The following is a 16,768-nucleotide window of genomic DNA, read 5'->3' on the forward strand; positions in this document are numbered from 1 at the left end:
TTATTGAAGGGCTTTGCAAACAATATATGCAGAGAACAGCAAGCGGGGCGAGAAGCCTGGGAAACTGACCCCAACCCCCGGGGAGAAGGTCCCCAAGAAGTCGACAGCCAGGGCACCAGCTCTCCCACCGGTGGCCGGGCGCCACTGCCGCGAGGCTGGCACGGCACACCAGCCTTCCTCCAAAAAGCGACCATTCCCCTTCCCTTCCAGGCACGAGGGCAACGGGATTCTCATCCCGAAGCTGCCAGCCCTCCGCCGCAGGAGCAGGGCATGGCTGCCCACTTGTTACGAGCACTGGGTACCGACAGGTTCTGTACAGAAATCTGCGTTTTCTCAGGTGCAAAATTGGGCGGGGGGCAGGGGTGTAGAGTCTGTCCTGGATGCTTTTTCATCCTGCATGTTTGGATGAGTTTCATTACTAACAGGGTAAGAAAGCCACTGTTTGCTTGTGTTGACCGATACATCTGTTTTTCAGAGTAGTCCAGACTGAAGTGAGCCATTTGTCTGTTGCCTATGTGCATTTTATTACATGAACAGCACATACAGATGACTGATACCCAGGTGTGTCTATTAGGTTGAATAAAGCAGATTAGGTTAATCTGACCCCAGCTGCATTACCTGAACAGCAAGAAGACATGCAATGTTCTAAATCTAGTAAATGTGCCAAGTATTTCATTTCAGCCATTTAGCCTTATGTTAAGGTTAGTATATAAAAGCATCCAGCAGTACAAGATGTTGCATAAATATCAAAATTAAGACTTGTTTCAGGAGTGGATGTTATCAATATTCTGGCTTTGAATAACAGAAAAACCTTGTAGGCAGGAACAAATCTCTCAATAGAGCATTCTCTTAATATTTAAATAGACAAATGTTTTGCTTTGCCAACATTTTGCAGCATTGTGTAGTTCTTTGATTAAGCGTTTGAAGAAAACATGTATTTTCGCTCCTGTTCAGTAAAAAACAAGCTCAGTAAAATGAATTCAGTTCCGTCACCTCCTGCCATAAAACAGACAACTGTTGCCGATGTTCCCTACTGTCACCCAGTAATCCTACAGCAGAAACCCAAAGACAAACTTTAAGCTGGTATAAATGGTAATGCCACTGCCGTGTTAGTGAAGCAGCTTTTCTTACTAGCATTTACTGTTGTTTAAACTGAGACCAATTCCAACCCTCCCTTTCCAAGGGCTCTACCTCCTCCTTCCCCAGCAGGTCTAGCATCCTGGAAGCCTGTGCAATAGCTAATCAGGCGTAATCCATATTCATTACGCTGATTTCTGTGAATAACCCGATTTTCTGTGAATAACCATCTGTGCCTAACAGAATACTTGGAAAGATCATGAAGAAGAAAGCATGCACTATCCTGTGTCACCCAAACACCTTGCGAGATATACCCAACTACTCCCATCGCTAAGAACGCTTACCTTATGAAAAGAAGGCTGGATGGACATGACAAAATATCTCCTGAAACAAGAAATTCCAGCTATCTTTTAACCTCATGTGTTTTTATATTGACTCCAATTCCCAACACCAGACATTTTTATTCCATCGCTTTTTTTTTCCCTTTGCAATTTGTTCTACCAGGAGGCAGCTGAAAGCCAGCCCTCTGTACAGAGAGAGATTCCCTTTCGTTTCCAGATGTCTAAATAAAGGTTTTTTAAAAATTGCTTTCCTAGAAAGTCAAGGCATTCATGTCTAACTGCTGCTGATATAAAATGTGTTACAAGGAGGAGAAAAATAGTCTTCAAGGAGTTTTCTTGAGCAAAAATAAATATTTTTTCCACTGAGTTTTAAAAACCCTGTTCCAAAAGACTGAAGAAATAGCTCGAGATGATTTTGGAGGATCATACTTCTCAGGCTGACAGGAAGCATTAAAACCAGGGTAAAAGCCAAATCCCAGCTATCCAAAGCACATTCGATGTAGGAGCTAGAGCCTTGTATACCAGAATCGATGACTCTCAGCCTAAAAAAAACCCTGAAATCTGGAACAGGAGGGGAAAAGGAAAAAAACACCTGAACGCTTCAAATGCCAGTGCAGGCTGTGATGTCCAGCTTGGCTCCTAACCACGGGGTCAAAGAGAAACACGTACATCAACACGGAGGAGATACTGGGCAGCAGAACATGGTGCATACTGGTTGTAACTGCCACGTTACTTTAACAGGTGACTCTGCAAACACAATGAAGGGCAGTTTGAAAACAGAGATCTTGCTGGTTAAGCACAAAGATTAGTGCCAGAACTACCGTTTTCTCAACCACAGATGCTAATTAAAAATAGGAGATGCTTCCTGAAAGAGACTCAGGTGACGATGGTGTGCCCCCAACACTCAGGGGGAAAACCCTCCGAGCCCTGCAGAGGGCTGGCAGGTAAATGAGGCGGCTGAGACCCCACGGCTCAGCAGCAGCCCCGGACCATCAGCAGGAGGGTCTTCAGATAGGCTTCAGCCTCCTCCAAAAGGTCGGACACAGGCAGCGGCCAGACGAGGTCAGCGGAGCCGACTCGGAACATGTGAACAGCTCACTACCATTTTAATCTGCAGGTCTAATGAAGAGTGTGAAGTGTTATAAGCATCAACAAGGCTCAGGGAAGACCTAAATCCATTTCAGCGCTCATTTAGCAGCTTCATCAGTGTGCAATTAAAACTTCAGCATTAAATGTTAGAGAATAAAATAATGAGGCACTTAAAAAATAATCTGTACTTCAGTGGGCCGTGCTCAGTAGATTTCATATGATCATTTACAAGATAAAAACAGAATCTGGCCAAAACCTGTCTTATACACCAGTACCCTTTCAATGGAAAAATGCAAAGAAAGAGCTACTAAACTTTGGAAGCTTTACTATCCCACGTACACTCGACACTGCTTCTTTAAGCACATCTGTGCTTAAAGCACATCTCAAAGCACTGATAACTTTCCTCTTGGCTTCAGTGATAATGTAAAAATAAATGTAAATTGAGTTTCAGTCGAGATTTTCATTTTGGTCTAAAGCCTAATCTTTTATTAAAACAGCTATCAGTTTTAAGCTGATGGTTAGGAAAAGTTATCTTCAGGACAAGGAACAAAATTTTAACAATAAAGAGCATTTCTTATTCATAAGAATATCTTAAATGCTCCCATGATTACTCTGAGCTATGTGACTGAGTGGGAAGGGGGACAGGACCCAGCATATGTTTTAGTGACCAAAAGAACTGTAGAGAAATGCAAATTAAAACCAAAGATGTACAGAAATATCAAAATAAATTAGAGTAAGTACTGGGAGAACACAGGTCAAAAAAAGTAATGTGCTATACAGGAAACATACACACAGTTAAACTTAAAAGAAGCAAAAACCAATGAAAGTTATAAACTTTATTTTTTTTAACAACTGAAATAATTTTTATTTAAGAAAAGCCAACATTACATCTCTTCATAGGGGGAAAAAAAAAAAAAAAAAAAAAGACATTTGGGGAGGTCAAAGAATGCTACAGTTTAAAATGATGAAATGTTACAGCTTGCACACCAAAATTAAAAATGACATGAAATTAAAAAATGAAATGGTTACCAAAGTAATGCAGGTCAAGGGATCAAAGGTGAAGGGTCACACATTATTAAAAAGAAATCCAAAAGGGCGTCTGCATCAAGATCTCTGCAAAACAAAGGAGCTTCAGTGAGTAAAACTCGTACCTTCCGCGGAATCCCATCAAAGCTCTCGCAATTCCCCGCACGGGGCAGCGCCCTCCGGCCGTCCTGCTCCCACCCGGGATGCTGCTGGCCCTCCTGCGCCGCCACCACCCTGCCGACCAACCTCAGCTCCAACCTCTACCAGCTCTTTTTAATTTTTTTTTTTTCCTTAAACCTCCCTGTAGAATGGCTTCTACAAGTCTTTCCATTTCCATACTGTGCACTGGCTTTTTACTATAGAAAAGGTGTTTTCGGAGCTCGGGAGAGACAGCAGCGTGGCTGGGGTGCTGGAGCCGGGATGCAGCAAGCACGCAGCCCCGCTGCAGCCTGACAGCCCCCTTCCCTACGGAGGCGGCCGCTTCGGTGAGAACACAGACGCTGTCAGTACAACTTCCAGGTCGCCTGTTTCCAAAGTATTACACACCCTTTTGCAAGAGTTTGCTTTAGTCGTCGTAACTGTGGAAATACAGTGATTATTGACACACACGCACACTGAACTCCTAACATCATATCATATTGGTTGAACGCTACAATAAAAAAGTAATTCAAATGTGGTTACCAAGACAAAGGCCTCTCCTCCTGGAATTTCAATTACATAGAAGCTATAAAACAACCTTTGGTACCCATTCCCAAGCAAGATGCAGTCAATTATCTATACTAAATTTATGCAGAGAGCATAATATTTACATCAGATAACTTTAGGAGAAAGACAACCACCAAGGGCATTACATCCCTTTTTGTTCCAGCGTCTCCCCCAGCCCTGGCAAGGCGTGACATTTCGGGAGCCTTTCAGCACGACTGGCATATAGCTTCATGACTCAAGCCAAGAAACCAACCCACCCCACGAAACTGTGTCTTTGCAAGGCCAAGAAGCCACCAATGACAGAAAATCACCATCTTCAAAGCTGAGGTGTAGTTCAAATTTGCCTCTGGATTCTTCCAGAAACACATCCTTCTGCATCACTCCCGCTTTACGCGCGTGGCAGGCGAGAGGCCCCCGGCCCAAGTGGGCAGGTCTGTACCTTTAACACCCCCCAGCAGCACTCTCTGGCAAACTCTCCTGCGAAAGTTACTGTCACACACTGGAATTCAAACTTAAGTTCTTGCCATTGCTTCCAACATTTACCCATCCCAATTTTTGCGTACACTTTTCCACCGTTACCTCACCCGTGTGCTGAGGCTGGGTCCTTGAATCAATTTGCCCCACGGATCTGCGGAACGGGCTCATCCTGGAGGAAAGCGGTTTGGAAACCAAGTGACTTTGAAATAATTTGACAACAAAGGCAGAGATTTGCAGTGACTCAGCAGCTAATTAAGTCCAGAAGGTATTATCATGAATCATATGCTCAGGAAGACCCCGTACCTCAGGAATTCCTCAAAGGAGGGAGATGGGGAATGAACACAGTCACCCTGTGGGCAGCTGCGGCAGTGGGGCAGGGGCTGCTGGCACAGGCAGCTCCGGTGCGGCTCCCGCAGCCCCCAACACCAGTCAGGCTCCCTCCCGACTTCTCAGGTAAGACAAAGTTTGCATAAAGATGAGTTTTAAAGAACTACAAGACCATTTTGCGCCCGGGATGGCAGCCGACTCCAGTCATGCGGGGCAGACCCGCAATGCCCAACACTCCACCAGCACTTTGCTAACTCCACTCTCCTGCCTACGGGGCAGCAAACAGCCCCCGGCTCCTCTGCTGATCACCCACCACCATGCTCGTCAGCAACTGGGTACAGACCTTAATTCCAAGGGAACGAACACAGAGACTTTGTTTTCTATTTTTTTAAAAAATTATTATTTATTTTTTTATTTCTCCTCCACTGCAACAGATTCCTGCCCTCCCCGCCCCCCGGTACACTTTGTTCCCCCCAGGGATCACTCCTTATGCAGAAAACCCACCAGTTTCACTGTTAGTCCTTTTCCTTCAGTTCTACCCCTGCATAAAATCTCTGCTTTTATTGGCACTAATTTTTCCTTCATATCTAGTTTTAATTTTTCATCTAAATCCCCTGATTTTTCTTTTCAAAATGAAACAGCCACGCTCAGAAGTAGCGAACATGAGACCAAGACGACAGGATTTCAATCACTTACAAAATATAATATCCTCAAGTTTCCATTCATTTGACAAGTGAACCAATTCATTCGTGTTTATATATGCCAGTCCCTGGCAGAGAGACACTTACAATTGACTTTGTAAATTGACTTTGGTGTAACATTTTCCTTGTCAAATGCAATACAAAGTACAACTCGCCTAACACACTGCTGAGTATTCCACTCCGTGCTGGGCAAGCCAGAGACCCAAATACGTGATGCAGCAGTACCTACCGCTACCGTTGGTATTCCTATAGATAAACAGCTAAATGATAATTAAATTTACGGACTCTGCTGATTCTCATGTTTGAAAAAGGGCTTACATAACTGGTAACTCCAACTTTTTATTCCCCCTATACATCCTCTTTTGATACTATACTTCAGAGTATTCATGTACCATTAAAAGGATGAGCCGCAACAGCCGATGCAGGTTAGGAAAAGCACAGCAGATTTATCAATTGGAGGAAATAATATTCCACCTTATTTCCCTGCATTCCTAGAGCAATCTACGATACCCTTTTTTGTGTGTGTGTGTGTGTTAAACATACAGTAGGCAACGGATCAGAGTCCATGCTTACAGAGAGTACACGCCTGGACACGCTTTTGTTGCCGCTGAACTATGGCTGCCTACACGACAGGCTTTCAGCAGAGGAACCTGGGGTGCCTCCCATGGCACAAACCAGACCGTCCCCTCTGAAAGGGCGGCTCAGGTTTGCTGGGAAGTTTTGCCCTCACACCCCAGACCTGGTCCTGCCTCCCCATCGCTTGGAGCAGTGCACAAAACCAGTATCTCCATCCCCTGAACGCCACCAGCACAGGCAGCTGCGTCTCTGCAGACAGGAGCAGGAGGGCACTCACTGTGAAGTCTGGATGCATGGCACGGCTGCAGGAGCACTCAAAGCAAACTGGACCAATTCCACTCCAAGCTAATTGCTAGAAAGCCTTAAAACTTGTAAAAATATTCAGAGGCATTTTCATAGGTTACTGATGTCAAAAAGTCAGCGAGCTAAATACCATCAGCATCTTACACTTTGTGTATAATATGCTAAACTAATTATGAAGAATTTTTTTTCTTTAGCTATAATTAAGTCTAAAAAAAAGTTAATTTAATTAATTCAATTGAGTTTGCTTGGGGAAAAAAAAAATAACAGGAGGGCAGGACGTTATCCAAAAGAGTGTATTTCATCTGTTTGCTATGCTTTACAGGATTCAGTCTGGTCCCAGGACTCCAACACATTAACTGCACAGAAGTGCAAAATCAGCCATTTTTAAAGACTTATTATTATACAATTACAACGTTGGTCCTAACATTAACAAAAGGGAAGGAAAAAAGTTAAGATTTTCCGAAGAGGAAGATGAGGAATCTCTACTCAGCACAAACAGCAGAGCAGGTATTACTGTTTTTCTTGAAAACTGGCAGGAACAGTAACCTTTCAATTCTGCTAAATCACCGAGCCTGCTCACAACATTTACTAATTATGTAAACATAACTGAGAAACCGCAAAAGCAAAGCCAGTAGCAGATTTTCTGCTTTGTACATTAAGCAGAGTGCAGAATTTCATTAATTTCACAAAATAAACCCATAATGAAGTGCTTCTGTTCAAGAGAAATTTCCATCTCGTTCACTGATCAGTCTTAAATCCTAATCACACACGCAGCGAGAGAAGCCGCCCACATGTGCTAGACTGCACCAGTCAGGTGTACAAACAGCTTACTCCCCACTCAGCTCCACTCAGGGTGGAAATGTTAGTATTTCCTTTTGATCTCACTTTCTGAGCTTTTTCTTCTCCTCTGCAGAATGTGGGTTTTCTGACGTTTCTGTTGGCCAAGGGGATGGACACGCTTTGGTAAGTGCCGTACCAATGGCTGGTAGAGCATCCAACTAGTGACAAACTCTGCTGCCTTCCCCAGCTACAACACCTAGCAGAAGACCACCACCACCACTGAAACAAGGGGTGTGAATCCACACCAATGTTCTTGATTTTATAGATGCTCTGGCTCTTCCAGCACTTTAAAGACATTTAGGATCGATCATCAAGTCCAACCATTAACCTAGTACTGCCAAGGCCACCGCTAACCCATGTCCCTAGGTGTGCCACATCTACACCTCTTTTACATACCTCCTACATAGGAAGCACGCACAAGCCAGGCTGCGACCGCTTCCCCACCACTCCTCCAGCCAAGGATCATCAGGCAGAACAGAAAGCAAGAAAACGTCTAATAATAGCATTTGCCAATACCACCGTTGTATTTTATACTCCGTGACCACACGGGCAGCAGGCAATTAGTCAAAATTAAATATTCTCATTGCTCTTAAGAGATCACAGAGCCGATGCAGGCTGCGAGGACGCTCTGTAAGTGCTCCATCAGCGCAGAGCTCCTGCAACAACAGCCAGCCTCTGCCTTTGGGGAACTCTGTGCTTCAGCAAAACACACCTGAGTTAACTTGAGCTTAATGAAACAAAAACACTGAGTAACTTTACAGTCCTCAGGAAACTGTAACGAGCACTGTTGCTTTCTGCATATTGCAGAGGGGATGTTGTGACCAGAACAGATGCCCCTTGCTCGCTCTGACTGTGGTGATGAGAAAAGCCGATCCCGTACACTCGCCCAACCCCTTGAATGTGTAACACAATAAGCTACTTCAGTAAATAACGTATGAACTGGTACAGAAATGTTGCAAAGTGTTACAATAAACTCTACCGTCCAGGGCATCCTTAAAACAAATAGGTGTTTTAAGTTTTCAGACATAAGAGCTAATTCTAAAAGGCACTTAAAAGCATTAAATAATAATAAAAAAAGTAGTATGTGTTACTGCTACCCGGAGTTGTACTTTGATGAACAAACTTGTCACAAGAGGAGCCGTCCCCGTTACGGGCTGCCTGATGTGTCTCTGCCAGGAGGCTGAGGGGGAACTGGAGGCAGCAGGCAGCAGAGGACACATCGCTTTCACCCACTCCTTGCTGGCATTTCATAGCACAAAAGCCAGCGCAAACACTCGAGACTCACTTCCCAAATCAGTCTGAGTGTCTTACGTCCCTTGGGCAATTCTCCAAACCTTCAAGACCTGCGTGCTTTAAAGAAAAGACGGGAAATAACTTGATGTCAAGCAGAAAAGGAGAATGTCACTGTCGCACAAGCGAAACAAAAAAGCAAGACCACATCACAGATGGCACTGAGCAGGCGACTCAAGGTCCCCAGCGCAGCACTGTCAAAGAATTTCTTCCTATACTAAATAATGCTCAGATACAGAGTTTCATAACTGCTTATTTGCACACTAGCAAGTAATACCTAAGCCTGAAATTTGTAAGAAGTTGATGCTAGATAGCACATTGGAGAACAGGTCGTTTCCGCCGTGCCCCTCAAGAAAAGCTTAAGCACACGAAGCAATTACTACTGGTTTTTTCTACTGTGGAAATTCTGGCCTTCTCCCAGCAGAGAACGTAAATATAGAGAACTGTCAGAAACAAAAGCCCTAGGTAGCATTTTACATTTCCGATGTTTAACTTTTTCTTCTTTCTCGTACTGCGTCATTAAGTGTTTACAAGGATGATTAATGACTGCGGCTGCCAACTCTATTAGTGAAAGGCATCTCTGCTCAAAGCTGCAATCCCGCGTTTGGCAAGCGCCATGCAGAGACAAGGTTACTCCGACACCCTTGGGCCCCTGCACCCACCCGCGCCGCCGAAAGCACAGGATGCATTTCCCATCCCACATATGATGCCTCTTGCTGCCCAAAGTGATTAACGCTTAACGAGCCGGCGACCTTCATCACCTCTGTTCAGGGACAAGGCGCGAGGGAGTGCCAACAGCCCTCGGGTCCCTTTGGCGAGCTCAGCTGATGCCAGCGCTGCGTGGCACTGCTTTGGCACCGCCGAAGGGACCAGAGACCCAGCCCTCCCAAACGCAGGCTCCCCCAGCACGCCAAGCGAACTAGAAGCGGCACCATGCCATAGGAAGCCTTTGCTCCATCCACTCACTAAAACCAAACCAGATCTGCATTATGCAAACACTGAAAAGGTTCAAAATGAACAACAACTAAAACACAAGAGCAAGGAAATCCCTCACATGCACACAGCATTGCAGAATTTTCTGGCAATTAACTGATTTGTCCTAATGTGAGAAATCATATGAAAATCCCCTTTCTATCCTCCCCCAGAGCAAGAGAAATAAGCACACACACACTTTCACAGGCATCTCAAAAAATGTAAATCTGTAATTAAATTGGTTGGCTAAACTTATGATTTTGTATCTCTGGTTAAAAAAAATGAATTAGAAGGAACGTTTCCTTCACTAGGAAATATAAAACCACTATAAACTTGATTTAAGACTAGGTGACATCTTGATATGGAAATATATTTCCATCAAACATTTCAGTTAAAACTGCATAATCTGACAGAAAGCAAACATCTCGATAACGTGTTCTAAGCATTTTTAAATGCTCCATTTCTCTTGCTGTTCATCGTATTATTTTACTAAGTGTAAAGTCAACCACAACCTATTCAGCTCTCAAAGGATATTGTTTCTCCATCCCAATTACCCAATCCGGAGAAACGTATGACCATTATATCCTCAATCTGCAGATGAAAGCGTTCAGAAAAAGTTATTTGTGGCGTTCCCATGGCGATGCCCTGGTAGAGGAAAGAACAAACTCCAGCTGCTCCCTGACCTCCGCCTTCAGCACGACGGCAGCATCTTATTTGCAGATGCAAGAGAATCAGCAGCAGACTAAGCCTACACGCCTGCGTGCAACGCGTGCCCTTCATGCTGCCCACCAGCCCCAACCGCTGAACACACACGCCTGCGCTTCATTTCAAGGACCCGCAGATGCATGCAAGGGCCATGTTTCCATTCCCTTTAAACATCCCCGTGCAAAGTAGCAGAAAAAGCAACGTGTAAGGGCTTCGGAAAGCAGCCAGGTTGTAGCTGGGTTAGAAGGGATGCATCCTGCACCGCACCCCATACCAGTGCCCGTCACGCTTGCATGTCAGAGAAATGTATGGTGAGACCAGACATCCATGAGTTTGTCTGAGCACACAGGAGGAGTTTGAGGGAGGACAGCAATGTCACAGACATGTTCACATCTGTAAGGTACTTAACATGTTTTATTTCTTCTACATCTTTTCATAAACCTCCCTATCAATGAGCCACCTCACCAGCAGTACCAGTGATTCTGAAATTAACAGAAAGATTCCAGAAGTACCACTGTATAAAATACATCTTTTTTATACATCTTTTTTCTTCTATATTTTACTTCTGCATTTTACAGCTTCTTCACCAACCCAGACAGAACACCTGTATACTCAGATAAAAAAAATACATTCCCCTAGGAATGACTCTGAAATGTAGTCCAACATTATTATTCAATTATACCCTAAGAAAAAACCAAGTTTTATAACAGCGAACAGAATTTAACTTCCAGGTTGGGGGTGGGGAGGGCAATAAAATCTGTAAGCTAAGCTCCCTCCTCCCCCGTAATTAACAGAAATTTTCCAAGACTTCATCTAGGCATAGGATTCTTCCTTTTTCTTTTTTTCTCCTCTAAGCTAACAAGGCCTAAAATCTCTGGCCACAAGAAAAGCTCTTCCTTCTAAATAATGCAATAGGGAAACTGCAACCGACACGCCACATAGGCTGGCAGAGACAGCACCAGTAACAACCCACATACAGAAGCAGCTCCTTGTCCCCACTGCGTGGCAGCCGCAGTGACAGATTTTGGAGGAAAGAGAGATACAAATGACTGTGACAAATTGACATTCAAAAAGACAGAAGTGGGATCGTTTTAGTTTTTTAACATACCAGCTGATGCTTTGCAATTATCAGCAAACAATCCGTCTAGAATTAAGGTATGAGACAAACACTTACAATATGCTGGCAAGCACCATCCAAACCATTCACTTTCCCCCTCTCCAGGACACTGACACGTCCTTCAGAAGGGAGGCTACGTACCCATGTGTTTCTTCTAGCCTAATACACCTTGCAAGTGCCTACTCTTTCCCGTTTGCATGCATCATGCTTATGAAGAATAAAGTTTTTCAGCTATATGATTAACTTTGTTTGCCACATCCTGTGCCCTGGGAAGCTACATGCACCAAACATTGTTCAAAAAGAAAAGCTGAAAGTCTGGGTGTGTGTAAATGTATACACAAGGCTCCAACGAGGGACAACAGAAATACTACAGAAAGTCACTAAAACCCAACGAGCTGCTTCCCATAATAAGAAGGAGCCACATTCTGCCAGAAACCAATGCAAAGACCTTTCCTTCTCAACTGTCTTTGTCAAAACATCATCTTCTAGAGCCACTGAAATTGCTATTAGTCCGTGCCCTCTTCCCATTACTATAAACACAACCATAGAATAAACTGCAACCCACATTTTCTACAATTTACATTTCAATTCAAATGACCCACGACAAAAACATCTACACAGAAGAGCCAGTGCCAGCAGCTCCCCAAAAGGCCCCATAAATTCTGTCACAGTACTTGGTATGTTGAAACCAGAAAGGGGAGGGCAGGTAAAGGACTCCAACTTTGAAAAATACACACATGAAGCGATCCATATTTGATTTTGTGCTCAGCTTGCCACTTGCAGTCGTTAAACTCGTGAGTACAGTTTTTGTTAACACGTTTAGATGTTACGAATGACTCACTGGAGGGACACAAACAGCTAGCTTGCAGGAGGCAGGCACTAACTGAAGTTTTACAGTAATTTCACAAAGTCGGTTGCTTCTATTATAAAACAATTCCCACAAACATGGCAAAGGTACTGTAAGACAGTGCTACTGAAAACTAAAACTATACTATAGGTATCGCCGTGTAACTTCCAGCCTTGCTGCCCAGAGGGAATAAAGGCATGGGGATCATAGACCTATTTGGACTGCTCTTCAACTTGACCTTGGCCCACCAGACACCTGAATTTTAAATCATTCTGTTTCATTTCAATGATCCAAACCATGATGTGTTAACAGGAGACAGGCAAGCCAGCACATTCAGAGTAACAGGATTCCAGTGTAAAAGACCCCGAAACTCTGTCCCTCCCTATTCTTAACAAGGTTCCTCCAACACGAGTAAGCTAGTGACTTTCCAGGACCCCGCTGGGCAGGAAAGAACACACATTGGTTTTTGTTTGGAAGTCTTTACGCACTATAAGACAACACTTTGTTCCACACAGTACTAGAACACCTACCTAATTTTAAACAATTTTGAAACACGTCAATAAGATGATAAAAGACTTGACCCTCTGAGACAAGCGACATACGCACGCACACACACAAGCAATAGACTCCTGCTATACTAGTAGTCACCTTCCCCATTTGGCTTCAAGTCTAGTTTAATTCTCACCTTCAACATGTAATAGGTCTTTATTACAACAGGCTCCAGAGCCAGGGAGTTTGTACATGGCACACTCTCAAAAAATAATCCATAAGCATCAAATAAGCTGGTACATTCAAGAATAAATAAGAGATTTAACTACCTCATTAGTGTTCCAGCGGTGCCTCTCTTTCGGTAAACTTGAACATTTTGGTAGACATTCAAGCAGCTTCTTCGGTAAAAAGATTTTTACATGACTGCCATTGCTGTTCCCATGATCATCTAGAAAGAAGAGAAGACACATGATGTAGACACAGGAGACCAGATGGTTCCCACCAGCAGACCCTAGCTACAACAGGACTTGGAAACCCACTGGTTAACTTCTCAAAGAGCAGGCAATTTGTCATTGCAAAGCAGAACATGGCTTTCGCTTGAAATGGCACCTTTATTTCAGAAGTATAAATACAGTTTAATTCCTTGTGGTTGCAAAGTTTGAGAAAAGCTTTGATGGATTTGTGCACGAGGAGCCTGTGTGTGTGCTTACCTATGCCTATTTTAGCTTATTATTTCCCTCAGTGACAAATTTTACAAGCAATAGCGACAAAACGTTACAGAAGCTGTGACCACAGCAGTATGACCTGCCAGGAAAGTCGTAAATGAAGTTCACACTCGACAGGATTTGCAAGTAAATAAGCACAAGAGCCCCAGTACCTGCTATAATTTTGTCAAGCTGCAGCAGAAATGCAGCTCAAGGTCCATTAGTTCATTTAAAACTAAAATGTGCTGTACCTGATTAAAAACAGGTTACTTTTCTTTCCACGGACAGCTCAGAAAGTAAATGTAGTTCCTCAACATAAGAGTGAGGCAGAGGCATGGAAATCTTCCTACCTCACCACACCTGGGGGTCTCAAAACCAGAAATACCAAAGAAAACAAAACTATTCTTTGTGGTCGCTAAAATTGTAGGAAGTGCATTGATTCCCCTTAAAAAACAAAAGACACACCCCAAAACCCCCCAAAGTCCAACAACAGCTTGCAGAAGTCCCAGAAGCATGACCCTGACCCTCTATCACCACCTAAAGAATGCAAGCATCCACGAACTGCACATCTTCATGGACCAAATCGGCCCCTGCAGAAAAGGGAACTGGAGCAGCAGGACAGGACATCCCAGCCACAGCCTGGGAGCTTTCCTAGTTCTCCTTTCAAAACCCATCATCTCTGCCTTCTTCCACGATGCCCACACTTCGCGTGGCAGATGCTGGGCAGCGGCATACGAGTACACTTACTCAGTGACATTTTACCCTACAAAATTAATTTATAGTCATTTTCCATTTGGAAGTGTACAGAAAAAGGACATTAACTTTTTCCTTTTACACATCTAATCATTTATGTCATTAAACAGATGTCAGCATCATGATAAAACTCCCCTGCAATTACGCACAATACAGAAATTTCCCGTGACCTGCAGCAAACCAGAGAACCCGTCCCGCAATCATTTCAGAAAGCGGGCGAAGAGCGCAAACCGGCAGCTAGACGTCCCTAGTATTTTTAAAGCTTGATTATACTCTTGGATGTGTCAAGTTCAACAATATACATGCTGTTAAATCAACTTCTCGTGCAAGCACAGCAGATGAGTTTACAAGATAAGCAGCGATGTGTATGATAAATGTGAGCTGCTCTATAATTTACGAGTCCTGTGTGCTCCCTGAGTTATTGGGAACTTTCCTGTACGACTGCGTTAGACTAAATCAACAGGGTTGCCAGCTCCGTGCTTCTTCCTGGGTGAACAAGCAGTCGGGCAGCATTGATCTTCACTGAAGTGGTAAAGGAATCGGGAAGAAGGTTCTCTCAGTTGATTTTCTTTGTATACCACTCCAGGATTTCTAGCCTGACACTGCATATCTCAGATCATTACTCTACAGGGCTTTCTGGTCACATCTTTTTCCCAGTCAACGTTCCGCGCATGTGATCATCACCTTTGTTATTTCCCACCACCCCGGGCAGCTCAAAGCTGCACAGACACGCACATCATGACACTTGGGGCTACCCATGCAGAGAGCGCAACGTGCCCGGGGCAGAGAACCGAGGCGGGTAGGGCCCCATAATAACAGCAGCCCCCAGCCTTTCCCACCAGTATTTCCAGAGGCACCGTCCAAGCGAGCGGGTACCTACTTCACGCTTCCTGCATTAATTTTATACCATTTTCACATCTCATTCAAAATATTGCATCGCACTACATTCAATTCATTAAGGCGGCAAAGTATTTTACAGCACACATTATTGCTTTTATCAGCCAAACTACATCCCCAGTTACATCTCATCAGCTTATTTTCCATGGGCACATTCTAATTGACATTAATTGTATTACTTCCCCTTACCTCCGTATCAGTCAAGTCCTCTATCATTCATTCCATTATTTTGCAGGGCTGGCAGACCTCTAATTATTCAGCTCGTTTTATTAACTTTCTTCCACTGTCATCAATTACCAGTATTATTAATCCAGAAAGTGCCTATGGATAATAGATCCCTTAAAAATGTTTTGGTAGAAGTTACCAGAACTTGCTGACTCTAAACCTTCCGACTCCTGTTGTTAGCATCTTGTACTTTTGCATTATTATAGCAAGGGAAGGTCATTTCCATCGCCCTGTAACGTGCCTACATCTCACGTACGCTCCCCTTTTCTGCGTTTAGCAATGACATTTCTTCATTCCAAAAAACCCCCAACCTGGAAAACAACAACTGCTGCCTGTCTCCATCTGACAGGCTTCTCGTTAAAGAACCCTCCAGCCGCGTGGTCAGAACGAGACACAATAATCGTGCTATGGGAAGGGAATCCTAAATTCAGCCACCTCTGGAACAGGCATGACCTTGGAGAAGGACGAAGCGGGCCAAGCAGTGGTGAGGAGTAACAAGAGTGTGCCTTGCCCCAAACGATGCACGCACACTTGCTTTACAACTCACCTCTCCACCCGCTGGCACCGTTCATGACGTATTCCCGAGTGGAGGAAGATCCGTGCAGGTAAAACAGGGAAGCTGGACACCGAAGAGGAGGCTTGCTCTGCCAGCTGCAGGAACAGTGCTGGCAGCCCCTGGCTACCCCTGGACCTCCACCCCACCTTCCCTCGGACCGCATTTGACGCTGGCAGATCCCCCGCCCCACGCGGGAGCTGTGCCCCTGCCTGCAGACCCGCTACCCCACTGCACACATTCCTCCAAACAAGCTTTTGCTTTGCTATTCACGTTCCTCACAAAAAAATATCGCAAACCTTTCAACCAAAATACATTTTTAGGGAGGTGGAGCACAAAAAAAAAAAAAAAAAAAAAAAAAAAAAAAAAAGGTTGTCCTTTCATTTGAATCAAATCTGTCACTTCTAGTCTCCCCGATGTACCCACTCACCTACTACAGAGTCTTCTGATAAAGGCAGAGGAATGAGAATCAACATCACTCAGCAACCAGGCCAAGCTTTCAGAGTAGCCAGCATGCACTCCAGAGGAAATAGTTTACATTTATTTAGAATTAAAATGTCCTCTGTAGTGTGGGAAAAAAAAAACACCTGCAACTGCAAATTTGATTTTACTGTCCAAATCCAGGCCAGATTTGTACTTGAACTTTCTTCCCTGTATTATTTTTGCTATGGGTCCAACCTACAACATCTGTGACCTGCAAACCTATCCAGTGTCGATAAAAAGTGCTTTTGCAAGCAAAGCTGCATTTGCACAA

At 44.1% G+C, this 16,768-nt stretch overlaps 1 protein-coding gene across 16 annotated transcripts in view; it reads right to left on the reverse strand.

Annotated features, from left to right (window-relative positions):
* CAMTA1 (calmodulin binding transcription activator 1) overlaps positions 1-16,768 on the reverse strand; it is a 324,806-nt gene that overhangs the window by 282,164 nt on the left and 25,874 nt on the right. For 14 of the 16 annotated variants that reach the window (XM_080380161.1, XM_080380171.1, XM_080380173.1 and 11 more), the window contains one exon: positions 13,212-13,330. In XM_080380161.1, the coding sequence (XP_080236287.1) occupies positions 13,212-13,330 (119 nt within the window). Of the gene's footprint in view, positions 1-2,010; positions 2,166-3,536; positions 3,623-13,211; positions 13,331-16,768 lie in introns of those variants that run through there. The other 2 variants (XM_080380162.1, XM_080380164.1) reach the window with 2 other exon arrangements.

Source organism: Falco punctatus (assembly GCF_963210335.1).
Source record: "Falco punctatus genome assembly, chromosome: 3".
Classification (NCBI taxonomy): domain Eukaryota; kingdom Metazoa; phylum Chordata; class Aves; order Falconiformes; family Falconidae; genus Falco; species Falco punctatus.